This window comes from Hoplias malabaricus, chromosome 15 (assembly GCF_029633855.1).
Source record: "Hoplias malabaricus isolate fHopMal1 chromosome 15, fHopMal1.hap1, whole genome shotgun sequence".
In the NCBI taxonomy this organism is placed as follows: Eukaryota; Metazoa; Chordata; class Actinopteri; order Characiformes; family Erythrinidae; genus Hoplias; species Hoplias malabaricus.
The window spans coordinates 5,135,508-5,162,693 of record NC_089814.1 but is presented as its reverse complement, the minus strand read 5'-3'; the positions used below and the strand labels follow the sequence as shown (position 1 = coordinate 5,162,693).

General features: G+C 40.5%; 2 protein-coding genes across 9 annotated transcripts; one reads left to right on the top strand and one right to left on the bottom strand.

Annotated features, from left to right (window-relative positions):
• Positions 1 to 434: 434 nt before the first annotated feature.
• On the bottom strand, positions 435 to 12,813 carry wdr5 (WD repeat domain 5). 4 transcript variants are annotated; one of them, XR_010795434.1, is made up of 15 exons: positions 12,211 to 12,813; positions 8,995 to 9,135; positions 8,532 to 8,640; positions 7,983 to 8,056; positions 7,733 to 7,822; positions 7,467 to 7,556; positions 6,364 to 6,447; positions 6,226 to 6,281; positions 4,701 to 4,747; positions 4,506 to 4,581; positions 4,282 to 4,315; positions 3,840 to 3,914; positions 2,946 to 3,033; positions 2,552 to 2,815; positions 435 to 893 (listed from the first exon to the last, which is right to left on the bottom strand). XR_010795434.1 is itself a non-coding variant. In XM_066645138.1 (14 exons), exons 2-14 carry the CDS (start codon positions 9,073 to 9,075, stop codon positions 2,715 to 2,717), a joined length of 1,005 nt encoding a protein of 334 aa, XP_066501235.1. In that variant the 5' UTR covers positions 9,076 to 9,135; positions 12,211 to 12,813; the 3' UTR covers positions 440 to 2,714. The 4 variants fall into 4 exon arrangements, 2 of the variants coding, with proteins under 2 accessions (XP_066501235.1, XP_066501236.1); XR_010795433.1 differs by having other exon boundaries at positions 438 to 1,940; XM_066645138.1 differs by having other exon boundaries at positions 440 to 2,815.
• Positions 11,558 to 26,612, top strand: brd3a (bromodomain containing 3a). Of its 5 annotated transcripts, none has more exons than XM_066645135.1 (11): positions 11,558 to 11,576; positions 17,794 to 18,128; positions 18,413 to 18,550; positions 18,714 to 18,846; positions 19,718 to 19,905; positions 20,026 to 20,397; positions 20,531 to 20,659; positions 20,771 to 20,977; positions 23,516 to 23,733; positions 23,837 to 24,126; positions 24,517 to 26,611. In XM_066645135.1, exons 2-11 carry the CDS (start codon positions 17,928 to 17,930, stop codon positions 24,633 to 24,635), a joined length of 1,995 nt encoding a protein of 664 aa, XP_066501232.1. In that variant the 5' UTR covers positions 11,558 to 11,576; positions 17,794 to 17,927; the 3' UTR covers positions 24,636 to 26,611. The 5 variants fall into 5 exon arrangements, with proteins under 5 accessions (XP_066501232.1, XP_066501234.1, XP_066501233.1 ...); XM_066645137.1 differs by lacking the exon at positions 11,558 to 11,576 and adding an exon at positions 16,040 to 16,167 and having other exon boundaries at positions 20,771 to 20,962; positions 24,517 to 26,612; XM_066645136.1 differs by lacking the exon at positions 11,558 to 11,576 and adding an exon at positions 16,040 to 16,167 and having other exon boundaries at positions 20,029 to 20,397.
• The last annotated feature ends 574 nt before the right edge of the window (positions 26,613 to 27,186 follow it).

Sequence of the window (27,186 nt, the reverse complement as noted above, 5' to 3'; positions counted from 1 at the left end):
TAAAAGTTAGCTTAGCGGTTAGCTTCCTTTTCTCTGAGGGGAAAATCTACCGCCATTGTAATCCTTACATGTAGAGTACGGATACCAACACAGGACAAACGTAATCTCACTGTGAACCTCTCAAAACCACTGAATGTGGTAGAAACTGTCTCGTTTGACTGTCACAAGCAGGGGAGGTGGCCGACGTTAGGGGGCGCCAATAATCTTAGCAGTATTGGCACCTACATAAACAAAAACGTCTTTATATAAAAACGTATATACTGTCAAAGTCAAACATTAATCTACACATATTTGACTCCTGAAAAATGTTGATTTGAGTGAGTAAAGTACTTCTGTTTATTTACAGTTAGCTAAGATTTCCAATATTGTAATTAAAGTGGCCCGAAGTTGGGGTAATTACACTATAGACACACCTCATGATTAGACAATTCTGTGCCCATCATGGACTTTCACACTGTGCACACACTGCTCGTGTAATCTTCATGGACTAACATGAAATGAACTGGACTGGTATGGAGTGGCTCCACATAAGCCAAGGTCACCATCCCCTGTGGACAACCACAGACAAAGTCTTCACAGCAGTGTTCTAACACCTGATCTAAAGCCTTGACAGAACAGTAGCAGCTATTACTGACGCCAAAGGAAACAAACACTTTAGAAATCTTTTCAAAGAACTCTTAAGCAAACAAGACGTCCATCGAGGGAGGTACCTAACACACACACACACACACACTCCTGAGATAATTACACTGTTAATAGAATGGACCTACTGTATTCTGGTCACTTTAAAAAAGGGGAAAAAAATCTTTATTGAGTCACAGGTCATGTCCAGAGTGACTAAATGCAATACAGATGCAGTTTTCCCATGCAGCCCTTTTCATCACTGCAGTGCACTGAAATTCAAGAAAATACAAAGGGAGAGGGTGAGGGAGAGAGAGAGCAAAAAAGAAAAAAGTTGGGTTAATGCCAACTCTGGCCTTTTTAAAGCAGGGAAATAACTCAAACAACCACAGTACCAGCTACTGGAGACACAGTTAAGATCACCGGACAGAAATAGAGATTAACTGAGAAGCTGTAAGTATGTACAGATAACGTAGCTTTCATTATCCCACGTTAACCACAACCTTTCCATGTGGTCACATAGTTCTGTTGCAACTGTAGCTATATAAGCATCACCGTGGACCTTATACAGAGTTGTAAACCTTGCGTAAATGTATTTTATTAACAACAGGGAGGAGGCAGCTTTCATGTTTTCTTAAAGACTTTGAATTTGAAATTTCATTCATTTATCATATGTTTTGCATCATTTAACCATTGAGGTGTAAATAAAGGCATTCGTTCAGTGGATTGGTGTGAAATTCCCCATTTAACAAAAAAAAAAAAAAAAAAAAAATTAGTGGTGCTAGAATTCTATGTGAAATAATCTGATAATGTCCTATATTTCAACTACCTTCCCTTAGTCATGGGCAGCAGTTTTACCGATAAACGTTTGTATTTGTAAGCTGCATGCCTACGTTAATTCAGTATAGAGTTTAAATGTTTACCAAGGGGATTCTCACGATCATCAGGTCTGAAAGCACAAAAGCAGACTGAATACCTTCAGGCAATACCTCAGCAGCAACAAACATCTACTCTTTTTCAAGGAATTGCTGTCAATGTTGAAAACATAGTTAAACACTGAACCATTCAAATATAAAACCAGCTTGAAATAAACTGCTCAATGCCGTTAATCTTTGTTTGATTTTGACTGGTGTGATACCAGCTATCAAAAAGTACAAAATCCTCTCAAGTGAGGACAAAAACAACCTTTTACAATGCATCTCAAAACCCGTGACAAAACCATACTCAGAGAGACACGGACAATTAAAACATCCGGCTGTAGCTACGACGGAACATAGTCAGTTGCCTGGTGCGCCGCCTCAGCCATTCATTATTGGCACCTGTAAAACATACATTGGATAAGGGATGAGTTAACTAACTGTACTTTAACACATGAAGCACCACGAGGCAAGCATCCTATCACCTTCTGTCACCACTGGCATCTAAATACTAAGGAGAGATAGGTAGTAGAAAATGCCTGTCACTGCTTTTTTTAATTCCCCTTAGACTTTAAGATCCATTTGTGTAGTGGATGTAATAACCTCTGGAAACTCTACAGAATGGCTTTTATGCAGTTGCACAACAAACAAAAATAAACAGCAAGCAGACGATTTCATCTGCAGGAACAAAATGCACCCAAGGCTTCTGTTAATATACAAAATCAACACAAGACTAGTGTCATTCTAAAAAAATGAGTGAGAATCTAAAGCTACCAGAGCAGTGGGTTCAGTCAAAGCTGCCTAGATCTAAAAGACCAAAGTTTGAAGGTTTTGCTGGAAAATACGAGTGGGGAGCTTTGGGGGTGTAACTGTTGAAAAAGAAGCAGACATCCAGCTCGTGTTTGGGGTAAGGCAGAGAGAGACAATGTGAGTGGAGACTGTTAGTGCACAGACACAATTAAAAAGGAGTGGTGTGTTGGGTGCTCTGGACATGTGCTTATACTATCATCTACCTTTTCAACCAAGATCAAGCTATCCCCACCAAGGACAGCCTGGCCTCATCTTTCTGATGATAAAAGTCCTTCTTCCCCGAAATGAAAAGTACAAAATTAAAAAAGAAAAAGAAAAAATAATAATACAATAATAAAATTAGCCTGCTTAAGCATATATTCCAGCTTAGCAGTCGCTTTTCCACAGTTTGATGGTCTTGTCATTTTCTAATGCTGCTGATGCAATGATGTTTTCTGTGGGGTGGCAAGCAGTTGAGATCACCACATCTAGAACACGAGAAAATATCACTGTATTAGAGGGATATTCAGATACTGTCCAAAACGTTTCTTAAACGATGTCTGTACTGGACGATCGTGTATATTCAGCCAGAACTGTGTAGCGGTATATTTTCTTTACCTGTGTGACCCTGTAGTTTCTGTACGATCTCCTTAGTCTGCAAGTTCCAGATGTAAACCATGTTGTCTTCTGAGCCAGACACAATCCACTGAAAGAGAAAATATTATGTAATGCTTAATGTTACAAACGTTTACAACTGAAATCTATATTCCAGGCATAAAGTGAAAACATGACAGTGTTATAACAATCAGGGAATTGTATATGATCACAAACGGCGCAGCAGGTCACACAGCTCCAGGGGCCTGGAGGTTGTGGGTTCCATTCCCGCTCCGCGTGACTGTCTGTGAGGAGTGTGGTGTGTTCTCGCCGTGTCTGCGTGGGTTTCCTCCGGGTGGCTGTCTGTGAGGAGTGTGGTGTGTTCTCCCTGGGTCTGCTTGGGTTTCCTCCGGGTGGCTGTCTGTGAGGAGTGTGGTGTGTTCTCCCTGTGTCTGCGTGGGTTTCCTCCGGGTGACTGTCTGTGAGGAGTGTGGTGTGTTCTCCCTGTGTCTGCGTGGGATTCCTCCGGGTGCTCCGGTTTCCTCCCAAAGTCCAAAAACACACATTGGTAGGTGAATTGGCGACTCAAAAGTGTCCGTAGATGTGAATGTGTGTGTGTGTGTGTGTGTGTTGACCTGTGAAGGACTGGCGCCCCCTCCAGGGTGTATTCCTGCCTTGCACCCAATGATTCCAGGTAGGCTCTGGACCCACCGTGACCCTGAACTGGATAAGCACTTACAGATAATGAATGAATGAATGAATTGTATGTTCAAGTTCCAGCCTAAATGGTCGACAGCAGTCTTAAAGTGTTATAAAATGGTCAGCTTTTGTTGTCTTCATAAAACTCAAAAGGGTGTGCATACTCTTGCATTCAAGTTCCAAACCTGAAATAAATTCTGAAAAGTCAAAAGGGCTTACCTTGCCACCTGTGACGGAGAAATTTGCAAATATGCAGTACTTCTCATTTTTATGACCGGTGTATGTTTTCAAGCACTAGAGGAAAGTGAAATAAGTGATGAAGTAAGATCAAATTAACCTTCACATTATAAATGACATATCACTTTTTGATTAAACAGAACCTACGTTAAATAACAGTCACACCAAGTGTCATCAAGCAGAAACTATTATTAATCAGGTATTTACAAAAAGCTAGGAATGTTTTGTTTTTCTGTTGTATTCAGTGCAGGTGGCTTCAATTTTATGGGAAATTGCTGTGGCTTATTTCCACTATAGTCCTATCAGATGGAATTCATAGCCAAAAATATAAATAAATAAACCAGCCCACAAACAGTACATATCTTTAATTCCCCATAACTAGGGTGTTCTGTTTTTTGGTTTGTCCCAGATGAACAATCCTCACCTTTCCTTTGCTGTAGTCCCAAAGCTTCAGGGTACTGAAACAAACAAAAACAACATTTAAAAATCAACTGAAACGAAAACATTCCTTCAACAACACTGAACACAAATATTTAACCATAATAATGCTATTATTAATTCTACTAATATCTATTCAGGTTTTTAACAATCAATCAAGTGCTAACAGTTGCATTAGCAGCTCAGAGCAGCAGGAGGGTTTTTACTCACTTATCCAGTGTGGCAGCCAGAATGTATTTGCCGTTGGGGGAAAACTTCACAAAGGACACAGGAGGGTTGTCATCATCTATGAAATACATGCACCGTTAAGATGTTGCAAATCACACCATCAGAATTACTCCAGTGAGTGAGTTCATACTTTAAAGACAAGACCATTTTCAATGGCATGTCTTATTAGAGACTTACCAATGAGTGTTTTAAGGCACTGGCCTGATGCTGTGTCCCAGATACGGCTGTAAAAACATTAATAAGTATTTATGTGCATTTGTCCCTAACAGCATTATTGTTACAAATAATATATATATTTTTTAAAAACTTGGGAACATGTAATTTAAATATCCTTTAATATCACTTTATAACATCTTTATGCCCCCTTAAAAATCAACTAAAGTCAATAATAAATACTTCTATTTATGCTGTATTTAATCTTTTTTCCTTCACTGAAGACTCCACCTATTAAGAACTGACTGTAAATTCATGTAACAGATGACAGAGCTATCAAACCAGAAGCTAATGGCGCTTTTCCACTGCATGGAACCTACGCAACTCGGATTTAGCTTTTCCACTGGCGAAATCTGTTACCTTCAGTCCCCTGGGTTCCAACTGCTCAGAGTAGGTACTAAATAGTGATGTGTAAACCCTACAGAACGTTGACTGGCCAGAGAGACATGTCAATCACCATGAACCGCAGAGCTCCAGCACAAACTCGCTGCTTGTAAAATCTCTTAAATTACAGCAGGTTTTACAGCGAATTTACCAGACTCACGGCCGCAGCTTGTAACATTACCTCAAGGTGTTTTGAAGAGGTGTTTTCCTTGGACTGATGGCCGACAAAAATCTCCAACAAAAGCTGAATGCGCAAAAAGCAAAACTAATCTGTGAGAACTAGGGCACGGAGCCACGTTCAGGCCAAAAAACAGCCAAGAGGACTCAAGTAGAGCCGGACCCGCGCAGTGGAAAAGTACAAATAAGTTTAATTTGAGCCACAGCACTGAAGGAGATTAGGTTCTTAGTTTTCTCTTTCGAAATGATTCCAACTAAGTGTCCATACTACCAGGGATTCCCATATTCCCATTCCTGTATTTTCACATATGAACTTGTACTGAAACTGAAAACTAAAATTAAAAATGGAGAATCAGGTATAGGTGTTTTCCAGGGTTGTCTTTTCAACAGGTGCAATGTACACCATGGCCATGTTCCATGTCAGACACCACAGCAAATGATCTTTGTGCTTTAGGCATGGGGCAGTGCCTGTGGGGCACAGCATGACTCTCTGTGCATGCATGTGCTCTTCCTGTCATTACCCAGATTGGCACTAGGGGGCTGGCAGGAGAAAAAGTCAATGTCCGGTTCAGATCCTATATCAGTATCTTATATTAGTATGTAAATATAAATATACTTAAGGCCTCTGAATACTTCTTGTGGACACAAAATTGGAGAGGGTTGGGCAAAACTCAAACCACATTCACAAGCTTGCATATGTTCAGGTTATTGTTGTGCCTGGCGACCGATCACAGGATTTGTTTCACAGAGCGTCAGCATCTGCTGTGTGTGTGTGAGACACAGTTGTTGTTTTCTCCACAATTATTTCACATTGTAAGTTATAGCCAAGCGACCAGCATCTTTACAAGAAGTATGCTGAGAATTTAAATACTTATATAACATGATTCTAAGACAAATGGAGGGTTTACTCCATTTCAAGTTTACTTACCAAAGTCCATCATAGCTGCTGGAAACAATCAAAGATCCATCTCTGTTAAAATGGACCTGAAACAAAGTAGGCATTTTAGCTTGCTTACAAATCCTAGAAGAACACAGGCAGGTGAGTTAGGATGAGGTAAATACTCACTGCAGATACTGGGTCAGAGTGGGCCGGCAAAGTCTTCAGACACTTCCCCGTTTTAACATCCCATATCCGAACGCTCTCATCAAACTATGGACACATAGTTACATTTATAAATATACTGTAGTACTGAACAGTAGAATACATTGGTGAAAGACTTACAGGTTATGTCAGTAATCAGGTGATCTATTGATTATATTGTTCATAGATTTAGTAATAAGAGTTCTTCAGGTCAAATATTTTACTGAACAATAAATTACAAGCTTAATTTCGCCTCTAATCTAATTTGCATAAGAATTCTTGTTCGAAGAATAAATTACTGAGAAATGAGCTAAGCACTTGTTTATGCCCCTCTCAGAACTATCATTCCAGACATGGTGGCAGTTAATGGTAAATTGTTAGGCTAAATTTCACGAGAGAAATTAGTTTGGATATTTATTTTTATTTTATTATTGAGGAAATCTACAACTAAAGCTACAACTAATGCATTGTTTAACAGAAAATAAATATTCCTCAGATTTAAGCAAAATACAAATGCAATTATGACCAAAACCAACTATGAATAATGTGAAGGTGTTGTAGTATCTTTTCCCAATTCATTTGTTAATTTTACAATTTTACAAGACAATTTGTTTGTTAAGTTGTTGAAATGTCTGTGAGGAGTGTGGTGTGTTCTCCCTGTGTCTGCGTTGGTTTCCTCCAGGTGACTGTCTGTGAGGAGTGTGGTGTGTTCTCCTTGTGTCTGCGTGGGTTTCCTCCAGGTGACTGTCTGTGAGAAGTGTGGTGTGTTCTCTCTGTGTCTGCGTGGGTTTCCTCCGGGTGACTGTCTGTGAGGAGTGTGGTGTGTTCTCCCTGTGTCTGCGTGGGTTTCCTCCGAGTGACTGTCTGTGAGGAGTGTGGTGTGTTCTCCCTGTGTCTGCGTGGGTTTCCTCCAGGTGACTGTCTGTGAGGAGTGTGGTGTGTTCTCCCTGTGTCCGTGTGGGTTTCCTCCGGGTGCTCCGGTTTCCTCCCACAGTCCAAAAACACACGTTGGTAGGTGGATTGCCGACTCAAAAGTGTCCGTGGGTGTGTGTGTGTGTCTGTGTTGCCCTGTGAAGGAATGGACTTACCGATCCAGATACAATGAGATTGGACTGGGGATTGAAGTTACAGCAGAATACATAATTGCTGTGGCCCTTTAGGGTCTTCAAACATTTTCCCTGTAAAAACAAACCCAGTCAAGAGGGAATCAATGTTAGCTGACATCTGAGGCAAGGTATGTAGCTCCTTCCTTAATCTTGTAGGAGGGCTTTGTTATTTATTTAGCCTAGGTGCTATGCTTCATACTGTGGGATGCTTATATGGTCTCAGGTTAGCTCTACACAGTGTGACTTACAGAGCTCACATCCCAGATCTTCAGGGTTTTGTCATCAGATGCAGACACAAGGAGGTTGGAGTCAGACGACCAGGCCACATCAGAAATTCCCTGGAGGTGGGTAAATAAATAAAATAAAATTTAAAAAAAAGCACAGGTAAGACTGTATACTGACTGTTTCTGGTAAAATGCAGCTGAACTGGGTGTTTTTCTCGACTGAAAACTACTGGATGCTGGGTCAAAACGCAACTGGACACGTTAATGAACTTACAAGCTTATGCCCAGATATTGTCTTCTCAAACTTCCCATCATACGCTCCCCATATTTTGATTAGTTTATCAGCAGCTGAAAATCAAACAAAGTCAGGTTTAATAATTACAAGGTGTAGCAAGAGTGACAACAGTAAAGAAATCCCCAATTTTTCCCTCATGCTCTTGATTAACAAGTGACATTATTTTATGTGAAAGTGTGATGTTGTTTTTAACATCATTTATGTTTTTAGGGATCCTTTAATCAGTTAAGTTAGGGTAAACCAAGTTCTCTCATTCGGAAGTAGTCCCAAAATCTAAAGACGGGGGCGGGGTTAAGGGAAATGATCAACACTTAAATTACTTCGTGATTTTTCTACAGCCCAGACGTATTCCCAAAAAGAAGTTAAAAAGTAAATAAAAATAACAAGCTATAGGCAAAATTACAAGTATGCCTAAAAAGGTTAAAATAAGATAAGTTTAAAAAACAAATAAATAAATAGCTCTAATAAACAAGCTCTAAGCAGAACCAGTTTTATTGTGTTGTGTGGTGTTGGCACAAAACTACTTACATGAGCTGGCGAGCCATTCTCCACTCGGGCTAAACTTGACCGATGAGACCGCTTTTGTATGGCCAGCTAATGTGAACTTCAAGGTGTAGTTTGGCTTCACAGGTGCTGACTAAATCAGGATGAAATATTAAAACAAAATGCAGTGAGCAGTGGTATGTGTGCCATCATTGGAAATCAGAAACACTAGGCTAAACAATATTTCTGTTATTTGCACTGGGGGGAAAAAGGAAGGAAATTAACTTTTTGAAAATTCTTCAGAAACAATTAACCCACAAGTTATCGAACAAACTCAACAAAATTAATCTGCATTTGTAATAAAACCCTGATGTTTCTATAAATCTATTATCCTTCTGTAATTCTTCCACATGATACCACACTCAAAGCAATAACCCCAGAGCTATTTGACTGCGAAAGTGAAATCTCTCTTGTGCAGAACGTCAGATCGTTTAAAGATGTTCCTCACCTTGCTCTGACTGGCAGATGCATTGGATGATGTCTGTGTTTTGGATGCTTCAGTTTCTGGCTTCTTCTCTTCAGTTGCCATAGTGACCACGTAGCAGGGAGTGGATTAAAGAGAAGAAAAGTAGGTTCTGCCTCAGCAAGACTACAAAATAAAAACACGAGCGCCCGAAAGTTATTCAGATCTTTTTATAAAGGAGCTGACTTTAAAATAATAGACAAGGGCAATATGACGTAGGAAATGAGCTGATAAAGGTATATGATTTGTTGATTCTAAAACTCATGGACATTCTCGTTTACAGATGGTGCATTGTAACAAGAACTACAAAGAGTAAGTGATTTTTAATGTATATGCATGAACTCTATGTTAGATTTTCACTCACTGTCAGCTTAATTAGGTACACTTTTCTTGTATCTACATTCATTTTACATTTTATCAGCTCCACTGACCAAACAGGGGCACTTCACAGTTCTACAATTACAGACTGTAATCCATCTGTTTCTCTGCATACTTTCTCACCCCCTTTTTATCCTGTACTTCAATGCTCAGGACCCCTACAGTACCACCACAGAGCAGGTATGGTTTGGGTGGTGGATCATTTTCAGCACACTGAGACAACACTGATGTGGTATTGGTGTTTTTTGCTGGTACAAGTTGACAAAATACAGCTGTGCTGCTGGAGATTAAAAACATTGTGCCCACTCTACCAGACAATCATACCTTGGTCGACACATTAGAGTAAGTAGCTCATATGTTGCAGCACAGTTTGTGTTGGTCATCCTCTACTCTAGGGGCACCCAATGCATTGATCGTAATATACCAGTCAATGGCACTGTGCACTTTAGGTGATTGCTCCTCACTAAAATGTGCATTACATTTAAACAGGAAATCAAATTTGACCACTTTCTTACTCCCTCTGATATTGTCGACATGATTGACTGAGCTGAAGTGTGAGCTGAAGAAAATTATCCAAATATAAGAAAATGTGCTGGGCGGCACGGTGGTGCAGCAGGTAGGTGTCGCAGTCACACAGCTCCAGGGACCTGGAGGTTGTGGGTTCGATTCCCGCTCCGGGTGACTGTCTGTGAGGAGTGTGGTGTGGAGTGTTGTGTGTTCTCCCCGTGTCCACGTGGGTTTCCTCTGGGTGCTCCGGTTTCCTCCCACGGTGCAAAAACACGCGTTGGTAGGTGGACTGGCGACTCAAAAGTGTCCGTAGGGATGTGTGTGTGTGTCTGTGTTGCCCTGTGAAGGACTGGCGCCCCCTCCAGGGTGTATTCCCGCCTTGCGCCCAATGATTCCAGGTAGGCTCTGGACCCACCATGACCCTGAACTGGATAAGGGTTACAGATAATGAATGAATGAATGAAGAAAACGTGCTGTACATTTGACAGCATTTTTTTTAATCAAGCTACTTATGTGAATCAGCCTTTTCCCACATGAACATTATTAAGTCTAAATACTGGACCACCCTCACTGACGATCACTTGGAAGCCTGCTTGAGATTTGGCACCGGCAGCTACTGTCCAAACTAAAGAATCTTGGCTGATCATCCAATGTGCATCATCAGAATGAGGATAGTGTGATTTCTCAGTTATTTTCCCCATAATGCTGATATCAATATAGACCACATAGGATTTTTTAAAAGATATATCACAATGAACCGTCCCGCAGAAAAAGCAGACCACAAGCCCCCCAAAAAATGTGGGCACCCCTGCTCTAGTCCTTCACCGTTGTCCACTAGACACTGCCCCAATGAGGCTGTTTCCTGGATATTTTTGATTGGTGGATTATGATTTAAAAACTCCAGCAGCACTGCACTACTGTGTCTGAACACACACTACAACATGTCTATGTCAGCTGACATTTAGGAGCATTTCACATGATTAATATGCATGGTGTTACGTACCAAAATACAATGAATGTATACACTTATGTACAACAAGATTCTGAGCGGGTCGTGAACATATCTGACAAATAACATAAATGAACATGCTTTTATCTTTTGACAGAACAGTACAGCAAAACTTGTACTCTTTTGACTCAATTTAACTATCATTTTACCCATCCATGGGCTACACACTAGTTATTTGTGGCAAAACAAAACCTGGAGGGGCAGGCGGCCACCTTGACGCACAGGGAGTGCCTTTCTCAAGCTGTGGATGATGTCTTGCATAATCTGTGGATGTTGAGAGAGGAGAAAGCACTGTTCCTTCATTCCCCCACCCCTTTTTTCCCCCCTGTCACACTAGGGGATTTTTCTGGTTAAATATATTTCACTATTTTTGATATCTAAAAAAACAAGTTTGAAAATGTTCTGAAAAAAATACATTTAGAACAAAAGAGGTGAGTTGTTTTGCAGTTTGATCAAATACCAGTGTTGGAATTCCAGTTTAGTAAATTATGTAGAATACATGTAGAGAAGCGTGTTGGGTCCGTGGGGTAACCAGTGAGATTGCCTCGACTTGCAGCAAAAATAAGGACAGTGAAGTGAATGAACAGCGCTTTCTCCTCCTACAACATTCACGGCAATGTAACCATCCCCCTCCTTCTCCCAGGGTGCTTGGGATGGCTGCCCGCCGCTCAAGGTATGTGTTCACTAGCCCCTTGTTGCACTAGTGTGTGTGTTCACCGCCGTGAATGGGTTAAACGCGAAGGTAATTTCGTTGTACCGCTGTGCCCTGGCAATTAAAGCACGATTCACGTTCAGGTTCCAGTTAGAAATCGATACCTCTCTTTAGCTACACGCTAAAGGCGACCGTTGCTCTGTCGAATGCGCCGTTCCACCTTAAAATACCACAGCGGTAATGCAACCGCAGGACCATTAAAGGTGGAACGGAAAATTATTTTCTATTTCACACAAGCCTTTCAAGCATCTAACTTATTCAAATTCTTAGTATGACATTAGAACCACTTAAAATGGATCAAACAAAGTCAGAACAGAGCTTCATCTTCGTGTATTTTAAACCGTTAGCGTGTTAACGTTAGCTACATTTATATTGTGCTAAGGCTAAAACACCACGCCTTATTCGTCGTATTTAGTGTAATTCGGTGTGATGTTAAGACTACAGTTTATAAGAAAACGTTACGCTGACCCTGTTCCCTATTCGCCGGCCCGTTTTAAATCAAATTGAACGGACTCGCTAACATTAGCCAAGTCTCTGGTTGTTTTTTTTTCTTTCTCTCTGCAGCTCCATTCAAACAAAAACATATAGAACTAACCTCTCCGTTCGTCTCAGCTCTCTGTGCGCAAGAGAGCTGCTTACTGAACCTGTAGAGATCCACAGAACGTCTCCCGGAAGGCTTTAGACGCATAAACATGGACAAATAACACCACGTTTTGTGTTTACATTGAGTGAACCGTATTTGATGGAGGAGAGCTGCTGAAGGCTCAGGCGGGGAAATGTGGCATCATGGAGAGAGTTCGCATCCCAAATACACCCATATCCCCTACGTAGCGCGCTATTAGAGTTATGCAATTCTGCTTTCTGGTCCCAACAGTGCACTACTGTAAATACTAGTACCGTGGTAGGCAGTTGTGCACATGTCTATCAGTCCAAATAACTTCATGTGTGACATATGAGGCACTGCTTGTTCATGCAGACTTGATTTTTAAGCAATATGTAATGTACTATGTAGGGAGCATGGTGTCATTTGCATTACACCCCCACACAGCAGCGCCACGATGGAGGAACGGAGAAAAATCACAACGGCAAGCATGAAAGGACTATTTTAGCAAAGCCGTGTAGTTCACTCCAAAAGACAATTTAATCCTCCCCAGGATTTGGTTCAAACTTACTAGACGTCGTTTCTGCTGGTTTGAGATAAATGCAAATAAAAGAATAATAAAAAATCACGCATTTGGAACGTAATCGTGGAATGGAACCATATTCTTAATTTCAGTGGTTTTGTCGTTTCTGTTTAATTACAAAAATAATAACTACAAGTTAATAAATGTGTAAAATGTACATTCCTTTGCTTACTGATACACTAATTCATAACCTATATAGTATATTACAGTTTGTTTGAAAGTTTGACAGTCCATCCATCCATCCATCCATTCATTATCTGTAACCCTTATCCAGTTCAGGGTCACAGTGGGTCCAGAACCTACCTGGAATCATTGGGCGCAAGGCAGGAATACACCCTGGAGGGGGCGCCAGTCCTTCACAGGGCAACACACACATTCACTCACACACTCACACCTACAGACACTTTTGAGTCGCCAATCCACCTACCCTGAGCACCCTGAGGAAACCCACGCAGACACTGGGAGAACACACCACACTCCTCACAGACAGTCACCCGGAGGAAACCCACGCAGACACGGGGAGAACACACCACACTCCTCACAGACAGTCACCCGGAGGAAACCCACGCAGACACGGGGAGAACACACCACACTCCTCACAGACAGTCACCCGGAGGAAACCCACGCAGACACGGGGAGAACACACCACACTCCTCACAGACAGTCACCCGGAGGAAACCCACGCAGACACGGGGAGAACACACCACACTCCTCACAGACAGTCACCCGGAGGAAACCCACGCAGACACGGGGAGAACACACCACACTCCTCACAGACAGTCACCCGGAGGAAACCCACGCAGACACGGGGAGAACACACCACACTCCTCACAGACAGTCACCCGGAGGAAACCCACGCAGACACGGGGAGAACACACCACACTCCTCACAGACAGTCACCCGGAGGAAACCCACGCAGACACGGGGAGAACACACCACACTCCTCACAGACAGTCACCCGGAGGAAACCCACGCAGACACGGGGAGAACACACCACACTCCTCACAGACAGTCACCCGGAGGAAACCCACGCAGACACGGGGAGAACACACCACACTCCTCACAGACAGTCACCCGGAGGAAACCCACGCAGACACGGGGAGAACACACCACACTCCTCACAGACAGTCACCCGGAGGAAACCCACGCAGACACGGGGAGAACACACCACACTCCTCACAGACAGTCACCCGGAGGAAACCCACGCAGACACAGGGAGAACACACCACACTCCTCACAGACAGTCACCCGGAGCGGGAATTGAACCCACAACCTCCAGGTCCCTGGAGCTGTGTGACCACCTGCTGCACCACCGTGCCGCCCAGTTTGTTTTATTATTTTTATTATTATTATTATTTTTTTTTTTAATGAAGGAATAGATGATTGTCTAATTTAATTGTCAAGCTGATGACAGCAATTGGATTGCTTTATGCTTGGTCACATCTCTTATATTTCATCACCTGTATAATTCATAAAGTGCTGTCCGAATTTTCTTGTTGTATCTGTTCCTTCTTGCAGATTAAACACGTTAATTTCTGTTTTGTTATATTCATAGATGCTTATGTATATTTATATGCTTATATAAATGTTTTTAAACAGCAAGTATTTGATGAGCAGAAATTATTTTTTATGGGCTTAATCAATTACTCAAAGAGGATTTTAAAGGTATAGACACTAACATAGCTTTCATCATCCTTCCGACTTAGAAATAGAATAGAAATAGTGTTTGCAAACAGTCAAAAAAACAAACAAACTGTATAGTTAACTGAACTGCATGTATTAGAAACATTTTATCTCAAATGTGAGGTGTTTAATTGTTTTAAAACGAGGCACACGAATTGTGTGTTTAACTAAAATGCTTTATATGGAAGGACAATTGACTTTGACTTTTTCAGGGTACTACTGTGGTAGAAGGGTTTGCACTAATTTAAATTGCACTCATCAGAGATAGGGGGAAAACACTTCTATAACTTTATAAATAACTTTATTTTCTTTACATATCCATCCATCCATTATCTGTAACCGCTTATCCAATTTAGGGTCGTGGGGGGTCCAGAGCCTACCTGGAATCATCGGGCGCAAGGCGGGAATACACCCTGGAGGGGACGCCAGTCCTTCACAGGGCTTCTTTACATATGTAAAGGTTTAATTCATCAGATTATTTAGTCCATATATGGAAACATCTACAAAAACATAATAATTTAAAGGAACACTGCATAATGTTTTACCTTATAATTACAGCTTTAAAATCATTGTGATGCTTCAAGTTCAAGTTCAAGAAATTTATTGTCATTTTAGCAGTATACAGTGTTTACAGTACACAGTGAAACGAAATAACGTTCCTCCAGGACCAAGGTGCTACATAAAACAATACACAACATTAAAGTGCAACTAGTGCAAAGCTAGTGCAAACATAACAAAAAAAAAAAAGTGCATACACATTAAAGTGCAAAAGATATGGCTAAGAATATACAAAACAATGTCCCTACAGTACAATACAAGACAATACAAAACCATAAGTACGGAGGGGGTGAGGGAGAGAGACACTGCAATTTAAAGTGTATTTGTGCTGTTAACGGTAACTGGATGTAACCATGATGTAAACAGGATTTGTGTAAAAATGCTCCACTGACTTATAATAGAGAGACCAGGGCCTCTGTCATTGCTAATCTGGGCTCAGTACTGCAAAATATGTACAATTTAAATGAACTGAAATGAATTGTTTAGGGGGTTAATTGTCAACTAGAAGATAAGTTGAAGATTTTAGTAAAAGTTTCCCTTTTAAAATAAAAGTTTATTTTAAGTGCTGGGAGAGAAAATTGATCAATTTGACAGTAGGCAACAATATTATACTGGGAGCTAATCTAAACTGAGGGGTCTCTTTAAGTGAAATATAGACATTTGTAGATAGATAGATAGATAGTTTATTATATTTCTCAGGGGGAAATTCAAGGCATCTGGTAGCTGTTCCACAAACAAGAGTAAAATATAAAAATAAGACAACAAAAAATAGAAATGTAGATAAACAAAATATAAAATGGCAATTAGAATATAAATGTAGAAGAAATTAGAATATAAAATGTATATAAATAAATTGTAAGTTAAATAGAGGGACAATACATTGTTGAAATTGGTAACGACTTGTTGAATTGAGGGAAGGTTTTTTTTTTTGAGCCTGTGGCTCCGTGTGTAAGAACTCAATAGAGTCCAATTGCAAGGAAAGGCGTTTGCAAAAAAAAAAAAAAAGTCAACACAGCGGAGGTGAAGGAAGGCGCCAAGGCGCATGCGTAGAAAGCTCCGTATGCTGCCGCCTCCAAATAAGAGCAGCAGCAGCAGCAGCAGCTATCGGCCCTCGGAGCTCGAGAAAAGTAATATATCTGCTATTTTATTTGTTTTCTATTTATTTAGAAGTGATTTACAGGTCACGGAAATGGCGAGAATGTGAACTGATGATAGGCGCGCCTTTTCGCTTTCTCTATATCGTTTAGTAACGGTATATAGTTGTAAGTTAGCGAGCATTGTTTTCAACAAAGCTTCATCTGTGCAGCAAACAATACGATAGTCCGCTTTAATGACACTGACTCGCTTTCACGACGAGATACGGACCAGGTTATGCCCCTTTTGCCGCCATGTGCCTTTTATTGGAGAAGTGTTTGGTCTCGAATCTTTATTTTCTCATTTTTATTAGTCTTAGTATTCGAATATTCCTGTCCACCTTAAATGGTGCAGAAGCTAACGTTACGTTCTGGCGCCAGAATGGAACGTTAACGTTAACTACTGCGCTGTTTAAGGTGGAACGGGTAATTTGACAGCATTTAGGCGAATGGAGATAAATGAGTAGGATATTTATAAGCTAAAAATGATTGCGTTTGTTTGCGATATGGCTGCCTTTAGATAAATGTGCCCGCCATCTTTTTGATGAATGTTGTTAGCGTTAGCTTGTGTGCTAAGCTAGTTAGCAACTTTAAAGCTATTTGTTGGCAAAGCTAAGCTAAATAGCCGGCTAACTGTTTCCCTCCACCGCGAACACTGGTGTGTATCTTTTACAACTTTGATTTTTGGTTTCTAACTTTAGTAAAAGAGATGTTGGTTTTATTGTTCCTTTAGACTTTAGCATTTCTTCATCTGAGTCTTTTAAGGCTAGACTTGCTGTTTACGCGGGAGTTGACTGTGAGCTTTCTCAACACAGTTAACTTATGTTGCCACTTGTTAAAGTCAAGACAGCGAGTAATTGTAAATAACATTTATATAGCAATTCTATACATTTAATGCCCCTTATTCTGTAGCCTATGTTCCCACATTTTATTACCCACTGTTTCTATCACTTTGATGGTAGTGTTACTCAAAACAGTTATAATCTACTTTTACTCAAGCTTTTTAAACCATGTTCAATATTTAGAATGGACAAAGGGATATTACAGACACTTGTATGTAAGGGGAATTGTTAATTATGATGTTTTGTGCCATCATTTCGAAGCAAGCTGATTTTTGCACTGTTGTCCACACATGGACTCTATGAACTTAATTAATACTTCATCAAAACAATCAAACTCCTCTTTTCAAAAGGTAAAAGTGCAGACTTCGTATTTTGCATGATGCTGGTCATTTAAAGTTTCAGAGACTATTACTGCATTATGTATGATATTGGAGGTCTGTGGGCTTAACTTCCTTATTATTGCTTGAAAGTCAATATTGTGTGAAGATAAATCAAATGAGAGAATGTCTTAGTTTTCTGTTTTGTTGTCTGTTGGATCACTAATGTAATTGCACTTGCTGCCAGGTTAGTAGAGGGCTTTTGGATTTCATGAATCATAAGAAGACAACACTGTTTGAATAAAACAAATGCAGTTAGGTCACCATACTTTTAAAGCTTTGCATGGCATACAGGGGCACTTCTTAATGAGTGACTTGCTATGGGGCGTTTTCATGTCATTTAGAATAAATACATAAAACTACATGATGCATTTTTCTTTTATTTCTCCGTTTCCACGTAGGTTACAAGGTCAAACCCTGCAATGGGATGTAGTCCCTCTCGGCTAATTCAAGGAAAGCAGTGCAAGTGTCCATTGCAAAATATATAAGTTGAACTCTTGTGCAGAGCAAACAAGCAGCCTGTTCTTCAATCGATATGTCGGATGTCACCTCAGCTACTTCAGCCCCTCCTCAGACTGGTAACCCACCACCTCCTGAGGTAACAAACACAAATAAACCCGGCCGAAAGACAAATCAGCTACAATACATGCAAAATGTAGTGGTTAAGACACTGTGGAGGCATCAGTTCGCATGGCCTTTCTACCAGCCTGTTGATGCAGTCAAGCTTGGGCTTCCGGTGAGTGCTTTTACAATTATGGCAGCCAGGCTGCATTATCTGGCCTATCTATTTTTGTATTTCCAAATGTTCACTTGGTTTCTGGCAGATGTTTGATGTTCTGTTCTAGACCACTGTATAAATAATGAATGTTTTACTGAAGATCTTTCTGTTTACATGCTTTTAAAATATTTGCAATTGGTTTAAATCTTTGTGTTTTCCAGATAAACTGTTCATTTTTGAGTGTGCACATTTTGAATTCTTTTAAGCTGTGTATTTAGTGTAAGTGTGTGTTGGTCTGGTAGGACTATCACAAAATAATAAAGAATCCAATGGATATGGGTACCATCAAGAAAAGATTGGAGAACGTGTACTACTGGAGTGCCAGTGAGTGCATGCAAGACTTCAACACAATGTTTACCAACTGCTACATTTACAACAAGGTGAGTCGACTTTCTTCCCCGTCTCTTCCTTTTCCTAGCTCCCTGTTACGTTTAGGTTCATAAGCATTTTTTAAGGAGCTGATCATTTTCAGAAAATGTAATTTCTGATGTGTGATAAACTCACATACAGATCTGTCTCTGCGTTTTTCCTTCTACTGGTTAGCCAACAGATGACATTGTTTTAATGGCTCAAGCCTTGGAGAAGATTTTCCTGCAGAAGGTGGCCTTGATGCCTCAGGAAGAAGTGGAGTTGCTCCCTCCGGTCCCTAAGGCCAAGGGTCGCAAATCAGCACCAGGTAAAATTGCCGTGTTTTTTATATATGTATGAGAGATGATAATTGATGGGCAGAGAAAAAGTCTTTAAATACTTTTGGAATGTTAGAACAATTGCTTGTCATTACATCTAATATTCAGATTAGCTTTTCTATCAATATTTGTACTCAAACCCCTTTCACATATACACTGTAGCCCAGAAATGTTCCGGAGGTCTATGCATGAAAGCAAACACCTTTCACATTGTCTCTGGCATTACACAGACTTAGTCAGTGCATGTGAGAACGAAGCTGCTAATGCTCTGCTGCACAGGTGCCCCTCCACACCTTAAGTATCTGTCGCAGAAAATCTCACGCTGTGCGCTGCACGTGCGAAACACCACCCCAGGACATTTCCAGATCTGATACTCTGGAGTTTCTTCAGCGTTCATATGTGGAAATATCTATTAAATCTTGTGATTAAACTAAAACGTTTTAATTTTCTGGGGCAGGACTTTTTCCTCAGTTGACGGACAACTGTTACCTACTCCAAAAAGGGTTTACCTGCATAATATATAAGTCATAAACCCATCACTCACAACCTTATGACCGCCTGCTTGTTTCTGCTATCGCTCCATTTAAACAGGTATGGTTTGGGTGGTGGAACATTCTTAGCAACAAATGGACTACCCTCTCTAATTGTAGAAGTACAAAGTCAGTGTTTAGAAACAGGGAGGTTGTTGTAATGGTATGGCCGATCGGTGCATATCTCAATGTTTGTGTGGAGCTGATAAAATGAAAAATCAGCATAGAAAAAAGGTTGCTGTGAAGTCACTAATGTGTGTTTGTCTTTGTCTCATGAAGTTGATCATGATAATAGATCTTCATGTTGTAAATTGCTGTCCACTAAATGCAGGTCAGCAAGAGGGAGCCGTGTCTTCTGGCTCCCCCACTTCAGCATTTCCAGGTGCCACCTCTCCAGGCCCCCAGACGCCAGTCATCTCGCCTGCAGTGCCCACCATCACAGCAAACACGCCCCCTGTACAAAACACGACCCCTGCCTCCATCATGCCTGGCATGCCCCCTTCACAGCCACTCATCAAAGTAAGTTCCAGGGCCAAGAGATTAAAATATAAAGCTCTTGACTTCTACATTTTGTCTGTAACAGTACCTCACCACCATGTCCCTTTGTCCCTATGTTTGTGGGTTTCTTCTGTTTCCCAGAAGAAAGGGGTAAAGAGAAAAGCTGACACCACAACCCCTACTACGTCTGCCATCACAGCCAGCCGAAGCGAATCCCCTACCCCTCTGAGCGAAGGCAAGGCGGCCAAGGTGGGCTCTCGGAGGGAAAGCACTGGACGTGCAATCAAACCTCCTAAGAAGGATATAGAGGACGGTGATGCGGGCCAACAGGGAGGCAAACGTGGCCGGTTGACGGAACATCTCAAATACTGTGATACCATCCTCAAAGAAATGCTCTCCAAAAAGCATGCTGCATATGCATGGCCCTTCTACAAACCTGTTGATGCAGAGGCACTTGAACTACATGATTACCATGACATTATCAAACATCCTATGGACTTAAGTACAGTCAAAGTGCGTAACTACTCCTCTTTATTCCACCCAGTGCTAAAGCGTCTTTTCAATGTATAAAAAAAAAACTAGAGGTGGTCGGTCTGATTATATACTACAACAATAAGACTGAATTTTTATTTATTTATCTTTTCAGAAAAAGATGGACAGCCGGGAGTACCAGGATGCACAGAGCTTTGCTTCAGATGTACGATTAATGTTCTCAAATTGTTACAAGTACAACCCCCCTGATCATGAGGTCGTAGCCATGGCTAGAAAACTACAAGTAAGTAACAAAAGTCACTGTTTATCTTTGGCCTTGGCCTAATACCATGTTGGTATTATAGGCATCTTTGATCAAGGGTTATAATTTCATAACTGTTCTGTCTCTCTACAGGACGTATTTGAGATGCGCTTTGCTAAGATGCCAGATGAGCCAGTGGAGGTAACTGTTCCTGTTGGTGCTGGGGGGGGTGGTGTGGTCAGTAAAAGCACTGCGAGCAGCGAGAGCAGCGGCGACTCCTCCGCCTCTGACAGCTCCGACTCCGAGGAGGAGAGAGCTACGCGGCTTGCTGAGCTGCAGGAACAGGTGGGTGCGGAACAGGTGGGTTTCAAAACAAGGTCTGATTATCTAAATCTCCAGAGGCCCTGTTTGGGTCTCTTACTTCTTATCTTTTATTAACTCTGTTTATACCTTTCCCATCACCTCTGTCTTACACTTTTAACCTGTCTTTTGTAAAACTTCCTAAGTATAGTCCCTTATTCGTAGTCATGTAAACCACAGCAGTAAAGATGACATGGGGGAAAAATAACTTTTTCAGTGCATTAGCATATTACTTTGGGGCTGCCAGATCAGACAGTTATTTATTAAATGATGTGTTTGGGTTTTGTTGCGCATCATATGTAAGTAGCATAGATTTAAAAATTGCTGCCTCATCTGAGTCTCTTCAGTTGCAGCACTAGATCCCTGATTATGTGACATGACAAAGAGGATAAATGGAGCAAAGCAAACACGGTGAAGGGGAAAAAAAGAGAAGGAAAAATAAGAATGCTAAGTAAATATGGCAACAAAAAATTTACGAGAGATCCAACATTAACTGGCTTAAAAAAATAGAACTTTTACTTACTCAGTCGTGTGCACTTGGGTTGGAGTGAACCGTGACTCTTTCCATTTAAAGGAACACGTGCTGAAACTGGTCATTTTAGACAGGGCTGTTTAGGCAGAAGGAAAATGTTACTGTGTTGTTTGATCCTTGTGGTATTTTGAGCAAAACATCAGATACTTTTTATATATATATATGTGTGTGTGTATACAATACTGTGTATTGCTGTACTTGTGCTGATGGTATGCTTAAACAGTATTGGAGGTTTAAAAGGCTCGACTAAACCGTTGCTGTTTTGTTGGTGGAGGACACTAACATGATTATTTTAAAGTTGCTGGTGGAGAAATGCATTTTAGTAGTTCAAATAAATTTTGCTTTGCTGCATTCCTTTTTAATTGTCCTATGAAGGTTTAAAAGGGAAATAAAGCTAAACCTAGAACTGTTTAAATGTTTACTTTTCATTTCTATTATGCTTTGCTATCCCCTCCTTTCCAGATTCTTCTTTTCATTTTTAGTCTTTTCACAAAAAACTATTTGTTGTTATTATAATAATAATGTCTATTTAAAGTGCTCTGGTTTGTACAGTGTTAAGGAAATAGGAACAGTTTATAGCATTGTTAAAAATGTAAATGGAGGACTATATTAAGCAATAATAGACGAGAGAGAGTGCTTTATTGGAGTGAGGTATTGGCACAGGTAGATCAGTACAGTGCCAGTATCTTACGTCATTGCAGGTTTTAATATAAAGAAGACGGGGAAAAAATGTTATATCAGCCTTCAGCAGGTGAAATGGTTCCATTCCTTCACACATCCTTTTCTGTGAACTCTAAATCTTGAACTGGCTCTATTCAGAATTGTTGAACCTTGTTTCTCTTTGCATCAGTTTTGATGGGAAATGATGCTGTGTTAGTCAGAGCTGCTCTCTGCCTAAATCAGGGCAGCACCAGAGATAAAAGAATAGAGTCAATAAAATGTCATGTTTTAACATTGGTTTAATCAAAGTGCTAAACAATGCCAAGGTCTCGCTGTTTAAGTTAAAAGTGAGTATTTTGGAGTATCACTCGAGAACTGTCCTGCCGAGCTGTTGAAGAACAACAGAGAAAAAAAAAACTCACTTTGACTCGATTTAAACAGTCACAGGAGCCACACAGATGTAGCATTTTCCTGTTTATTTTCGTGTGATTTTCTTTTTGTTTACAAAAAGTTTAATGTATTTTGCATTAAAAATGCAGTAATGACATCTCAGCCAATCACATTGCAGGGTCGGAACTAACTGTGGTAAAATAAGTTATACTACACTCTCGTCATAACACCCAGGAATCGGACCACAATCATTAATTTGTTGTCTGAAACCAATTATCCAATTCAGGGTTGTGGTGGGACCAGAGCCTACCTAGAATCACTGGGCACAAGGCGGAAACACACCCCGGAGAGGGGCGCCAGTCCCTCACAGGGCGACACACACTCACACATACAGAAACTTTTTTTTTGAGTCACCAATCCACCTACCAATGTGTGTTTTTTGGACTGTGGGAGGAAACCCATGCAGACACAGGGAGAACAACCCCCCCCCCCCCCCTTCAGCATCACACAGCATTTCTTGACACACCTCCTAGATTGGTAAAGGGCAAAAAGGATTGTGTCATTGAATGGAACTACTTTACCTTGCAGAAGGTTGATAAACAGAAATAAAGTTTATTTTAAAACCTAATAATAAACTGCAATAACAAGTTATGTAATTGTAATAATACACTTGGTTTGTCCTATAGCACAAACCTCATACATTCATGCCATTGAGTTGCTAACAAAATGTTAATGCCATTTTCTTCAGGGAACCCTAAAAAACAAAGAAACAAGTGTTTTTATTTGGCATTAGTTGTAAGGGCTGTCCAGGGATTAGGGTGTATGTGTTTTAAAGTATTTTTCATCCATAAATTAAATTATTTATAGTGCAACATGACCATTTACCACAGAACCTTTTCTGAGATTATTTTGTTTGGCCAGATCACTGATTCCCCCATCCCTGCCTCTGTCCCCAGCTGAAAGCCGTCCATGAGCAGCTCGCTGCTCTCTCGCAGGCCCCTGTTAGTAAACCAAAGAAGAAGAAAGAAAGGAAAGACAAAGACAAGAAGGACAACAAACACAACAAAGCCAAACCCGAGGATGACAAAAAGGTCAAGACGGGGCAGCCTATGAAACAGGCTCAGCCGAAGAAAGGCCCGGCCCGGAAAACTAACAGCACCGCTCCTGGCAGCAGGTTGTCAGTCTTCTGCCTTTTCAGACAACATCAAATATTTCAGTTTTTTATCTTATTTTAAAAAGGTTTGTCCTTTCATTCCCACTCTGTAAACGTATAACAGGCAACCAAAGAAGGGTGCCAGAGGAGGCCCAGGCAACGATTCTGACGACGAAGACTCCGCGATCCCAATGACTTATGATGAAAAGCGGCAACTGAGCCTGGATATCAACCGGTTACCGGGGGAGAAGCTTGGCAGGGTTGTTCACATCATCCAGTCCAGAGAGCCCTCGCTGCGTGACTCCAACCCTGACGAAATCGAGATCGACTTTGAGACGCTCAAGCCCTCCACCCTACGAGAGCTGGAGCGCTATGTCAAATCCTGTTTACAGAAGAAACAGAGAAAACCTTTACGTAAGTTCAGTTCTATTGCTTCCACTGGTCCCTGGCTTGATTCCAATTCAAAACAGTAAGAATACCAAGTGTGGCTTTTATTTATTTATTTCTAACAAGCTTAATATCAGCTTCATAATGTTTTTACATTTGCTTGCTTTGGACCTTTGCCTACCTGTTATTTCAAGTACTGACGGCAGGGGGCAGCAGTTGGTTGTGGCTTAGGCTGTCTGCATGGACTCCTTGACAGTTGACACAGTTAAAACGCCTTAATGGACGAATTCTGTTTACATATAAGACATTAATACACGCCAAATGCAAACTATTATTGTGTAATAGGAATCAACATTACAATTGTTTCAATTTTAATTGCATCTCCATTTAACCTGTTTTTCTTTCTGTACCGTGTAGAGAAAGGCGGGTCTGGGCCAGGCTCAGGTCCGTCCCGGCTCAGCGGCAGCAGCAGCTCTACAGACTCGGGCAGCAGCAGCTCCAGCGGTTCCACCTCAGACAGCAGTGACTCCGACTGATCCTTTATTTACATTTTTACATCCTTTTTTAAATGTTGTATGCAGTTCTGGTTGTTTCTCTAAGACTTTTTACAAGAGATAAAAAAAAGAAACAATGAAAATGCATCATGTCAGATTTATTTTTTTTTTTTCTCCTTCTGTATGAAATACCACAATGGGAGGTGGGGGGGCGGGTGGGGTTGTGCAGGTGACAAAAACTAAATTAATAATGAATAGATCTTGTATTTCCACTGACTTTGAAAGGGATGTCCGTATAAACCAAACTAGAACTATGAACAAAGAACACTGAAGCAATGCTTCTGACCCCCAGTTATCTTTTTTTAAATGGGTTGCCATTATAAGCAAAACCTGCGGCATCCCTGTGCAAGAGATAACGGAAGCGTACAGAACTTTCTCATCTTCCAGATTTCTTAATTTGACCTCTCACCTCTTCTTCACCTGCAGGCGGTGTTGTATTTATTTTTCTTTTGTATTTTCTTTACTTTGTTGCTGCTTTTAATCTTACCAGCCTTTTTTTGTTATCAGTGGATTTATTTTTTTAAAACTGTTCTTTGAAAACTCTTGAACTGCCAGAAGGTTTTGTATTTTATGTTCATAAAATTCAATTATGTGGTGTCTGTGTTGGCGTGCATGTTGATAAAAGGCTCAGTAATCTAGTGAATCCACACTTGCTTCTGTTAAATATCATAACTTATTTTTGTTTTCACCATTTTTAGAGTTAGAGACAGCGGACAGGTCTAGGTAATATACGAACGTGAAGGGTGTGAAAAAGCAAGTCACCTGAGCGTTTGACAAAAACCGTGGTACTTGTCTTCCTTCAATGCTGCACCATCTTGGGAAATGAATGTACGCAACCCTGAATCGTTCCACCCTGCGGTGGCTGAGGTCTAGATCTGCTTTTGCAGCTGGTGGCAGAACATCTCTGAATGCTCTATTTCTGTATCATGGTGTATAACTGCTTAGGAAGTGTTGGTCAGTGTTTTTTTGTGAATGGTCAATGAATCAAAGTCTTCCTCCAATCATACTCATGCAAAAGTGATTTCTGAATGTAAGAACGCAGGTTTTACTATCACAAGTGTTTATTTTTATTTTTTAAAAAGAAGAAACATTTGACTCCTGTAAATCCCCCCCACACACACATTTTTCCTTATTCCGCTTACTTGACTCATGCTCATATCTTAAAATGCGGTTCCTTATCGTCTGTAGTTCTTTTAAACATTTTAGATAGTCCCCTCAACATTTCACTGATTTGTAAAGGGAATATATAATATTTTTTTATGACATATTATTGGTTTAGGGTCCGTATTGAGGAGAACAACAAGTCAAGATGCAGTTTGCCTTAATGTACTATGGAGAAAACCAAATGAAAGAGGAGCGTTAACTCTCTTCATTAATTAAAACACTAATTGACATAGTCGAGTGCGTTATTTTTTTATTTTCTGTTCTATTTTTAATTTTATTTTTTTGCGATGACTGCAAATCTCCTCTGCTGATGTCATATCTGGGCATGCTTTAGCAGCAAATCTCCCATATCACCTTCTCATAGGACTCTGAAACCAGTCTTCATCCAGCCCCATCAGGTTTTACCAGAGTGATATCTTTTAAAAACATATATATATATTATATAAAGATATATATGCATACACATGCAGCTAGCTCATTTCTAGGCCCAGGTTCAAAAGGAAATTAGCTCCTTTTTATATTTTGGAAAACAAATGTTTACTTTTTATCTTTGACATGCATGCCAGTTTATTGTATTTTTTCCTATACTTTTCTGAGCCGTTTATAGTTATCTTCCTGTAAATATCAGTCATTGGAACAACCACAGCAGCAAAATGGAGGATTCAGTGGAAGTAGATTTAGGCTTGATTACTGAACCTTGGGGCAGAGAGCAGCGAACATTTGATGGCACCAGGAATCTCTTTGCTGGGTAATTACCCCCCTCTCCCTCCCCCTCTTCTTTTTCATAAAATAAATGACAAAAATACCCTTGTAATATACCCTTCTTGTTTTCTGGTCTTTCCTAAGCAATTCCTGACTATGTTCTGCTTACTGCTTTAATACATGGTCTGGATAGTGTCAGCAGATGACCAAAAGTTTGTGGACACCTACCAGTATTAAGAAGTTAAAACAGTTTGCCCCCAGTTTCTACTGTTTTTGGGAACTTTTTATTCTGCATTAGAAGGGACTTCAAATGTGAAAGTATTAATAAGGTCAGGTACAACATTATGTAAATGTTGATAATAATATATAGTTGCTCCAGACAGTGTCAGTTTAATTCATATTTTTCTATGGAGTGTTATACAAGCTGTGTGCACAGTGGTGTCCACAATGGGAGCCCCTTGAAAAAGCACTAATTAAAGTTGTAAATAAGTGGTGAATTCATCAATCGTAAGTGGTGTCTACAAACATTTGTGTGTACACGTCATCCTGTGTGTGACCCTTACTGTGTTGACCTCCCTCCCTGCCCTGTCCAGTCCTGACGTTCTTGCTTTTTATTCCTCCAATGCCCAGCATCATTATTTATTTTTATTTTATTTCTTTCTTTTTT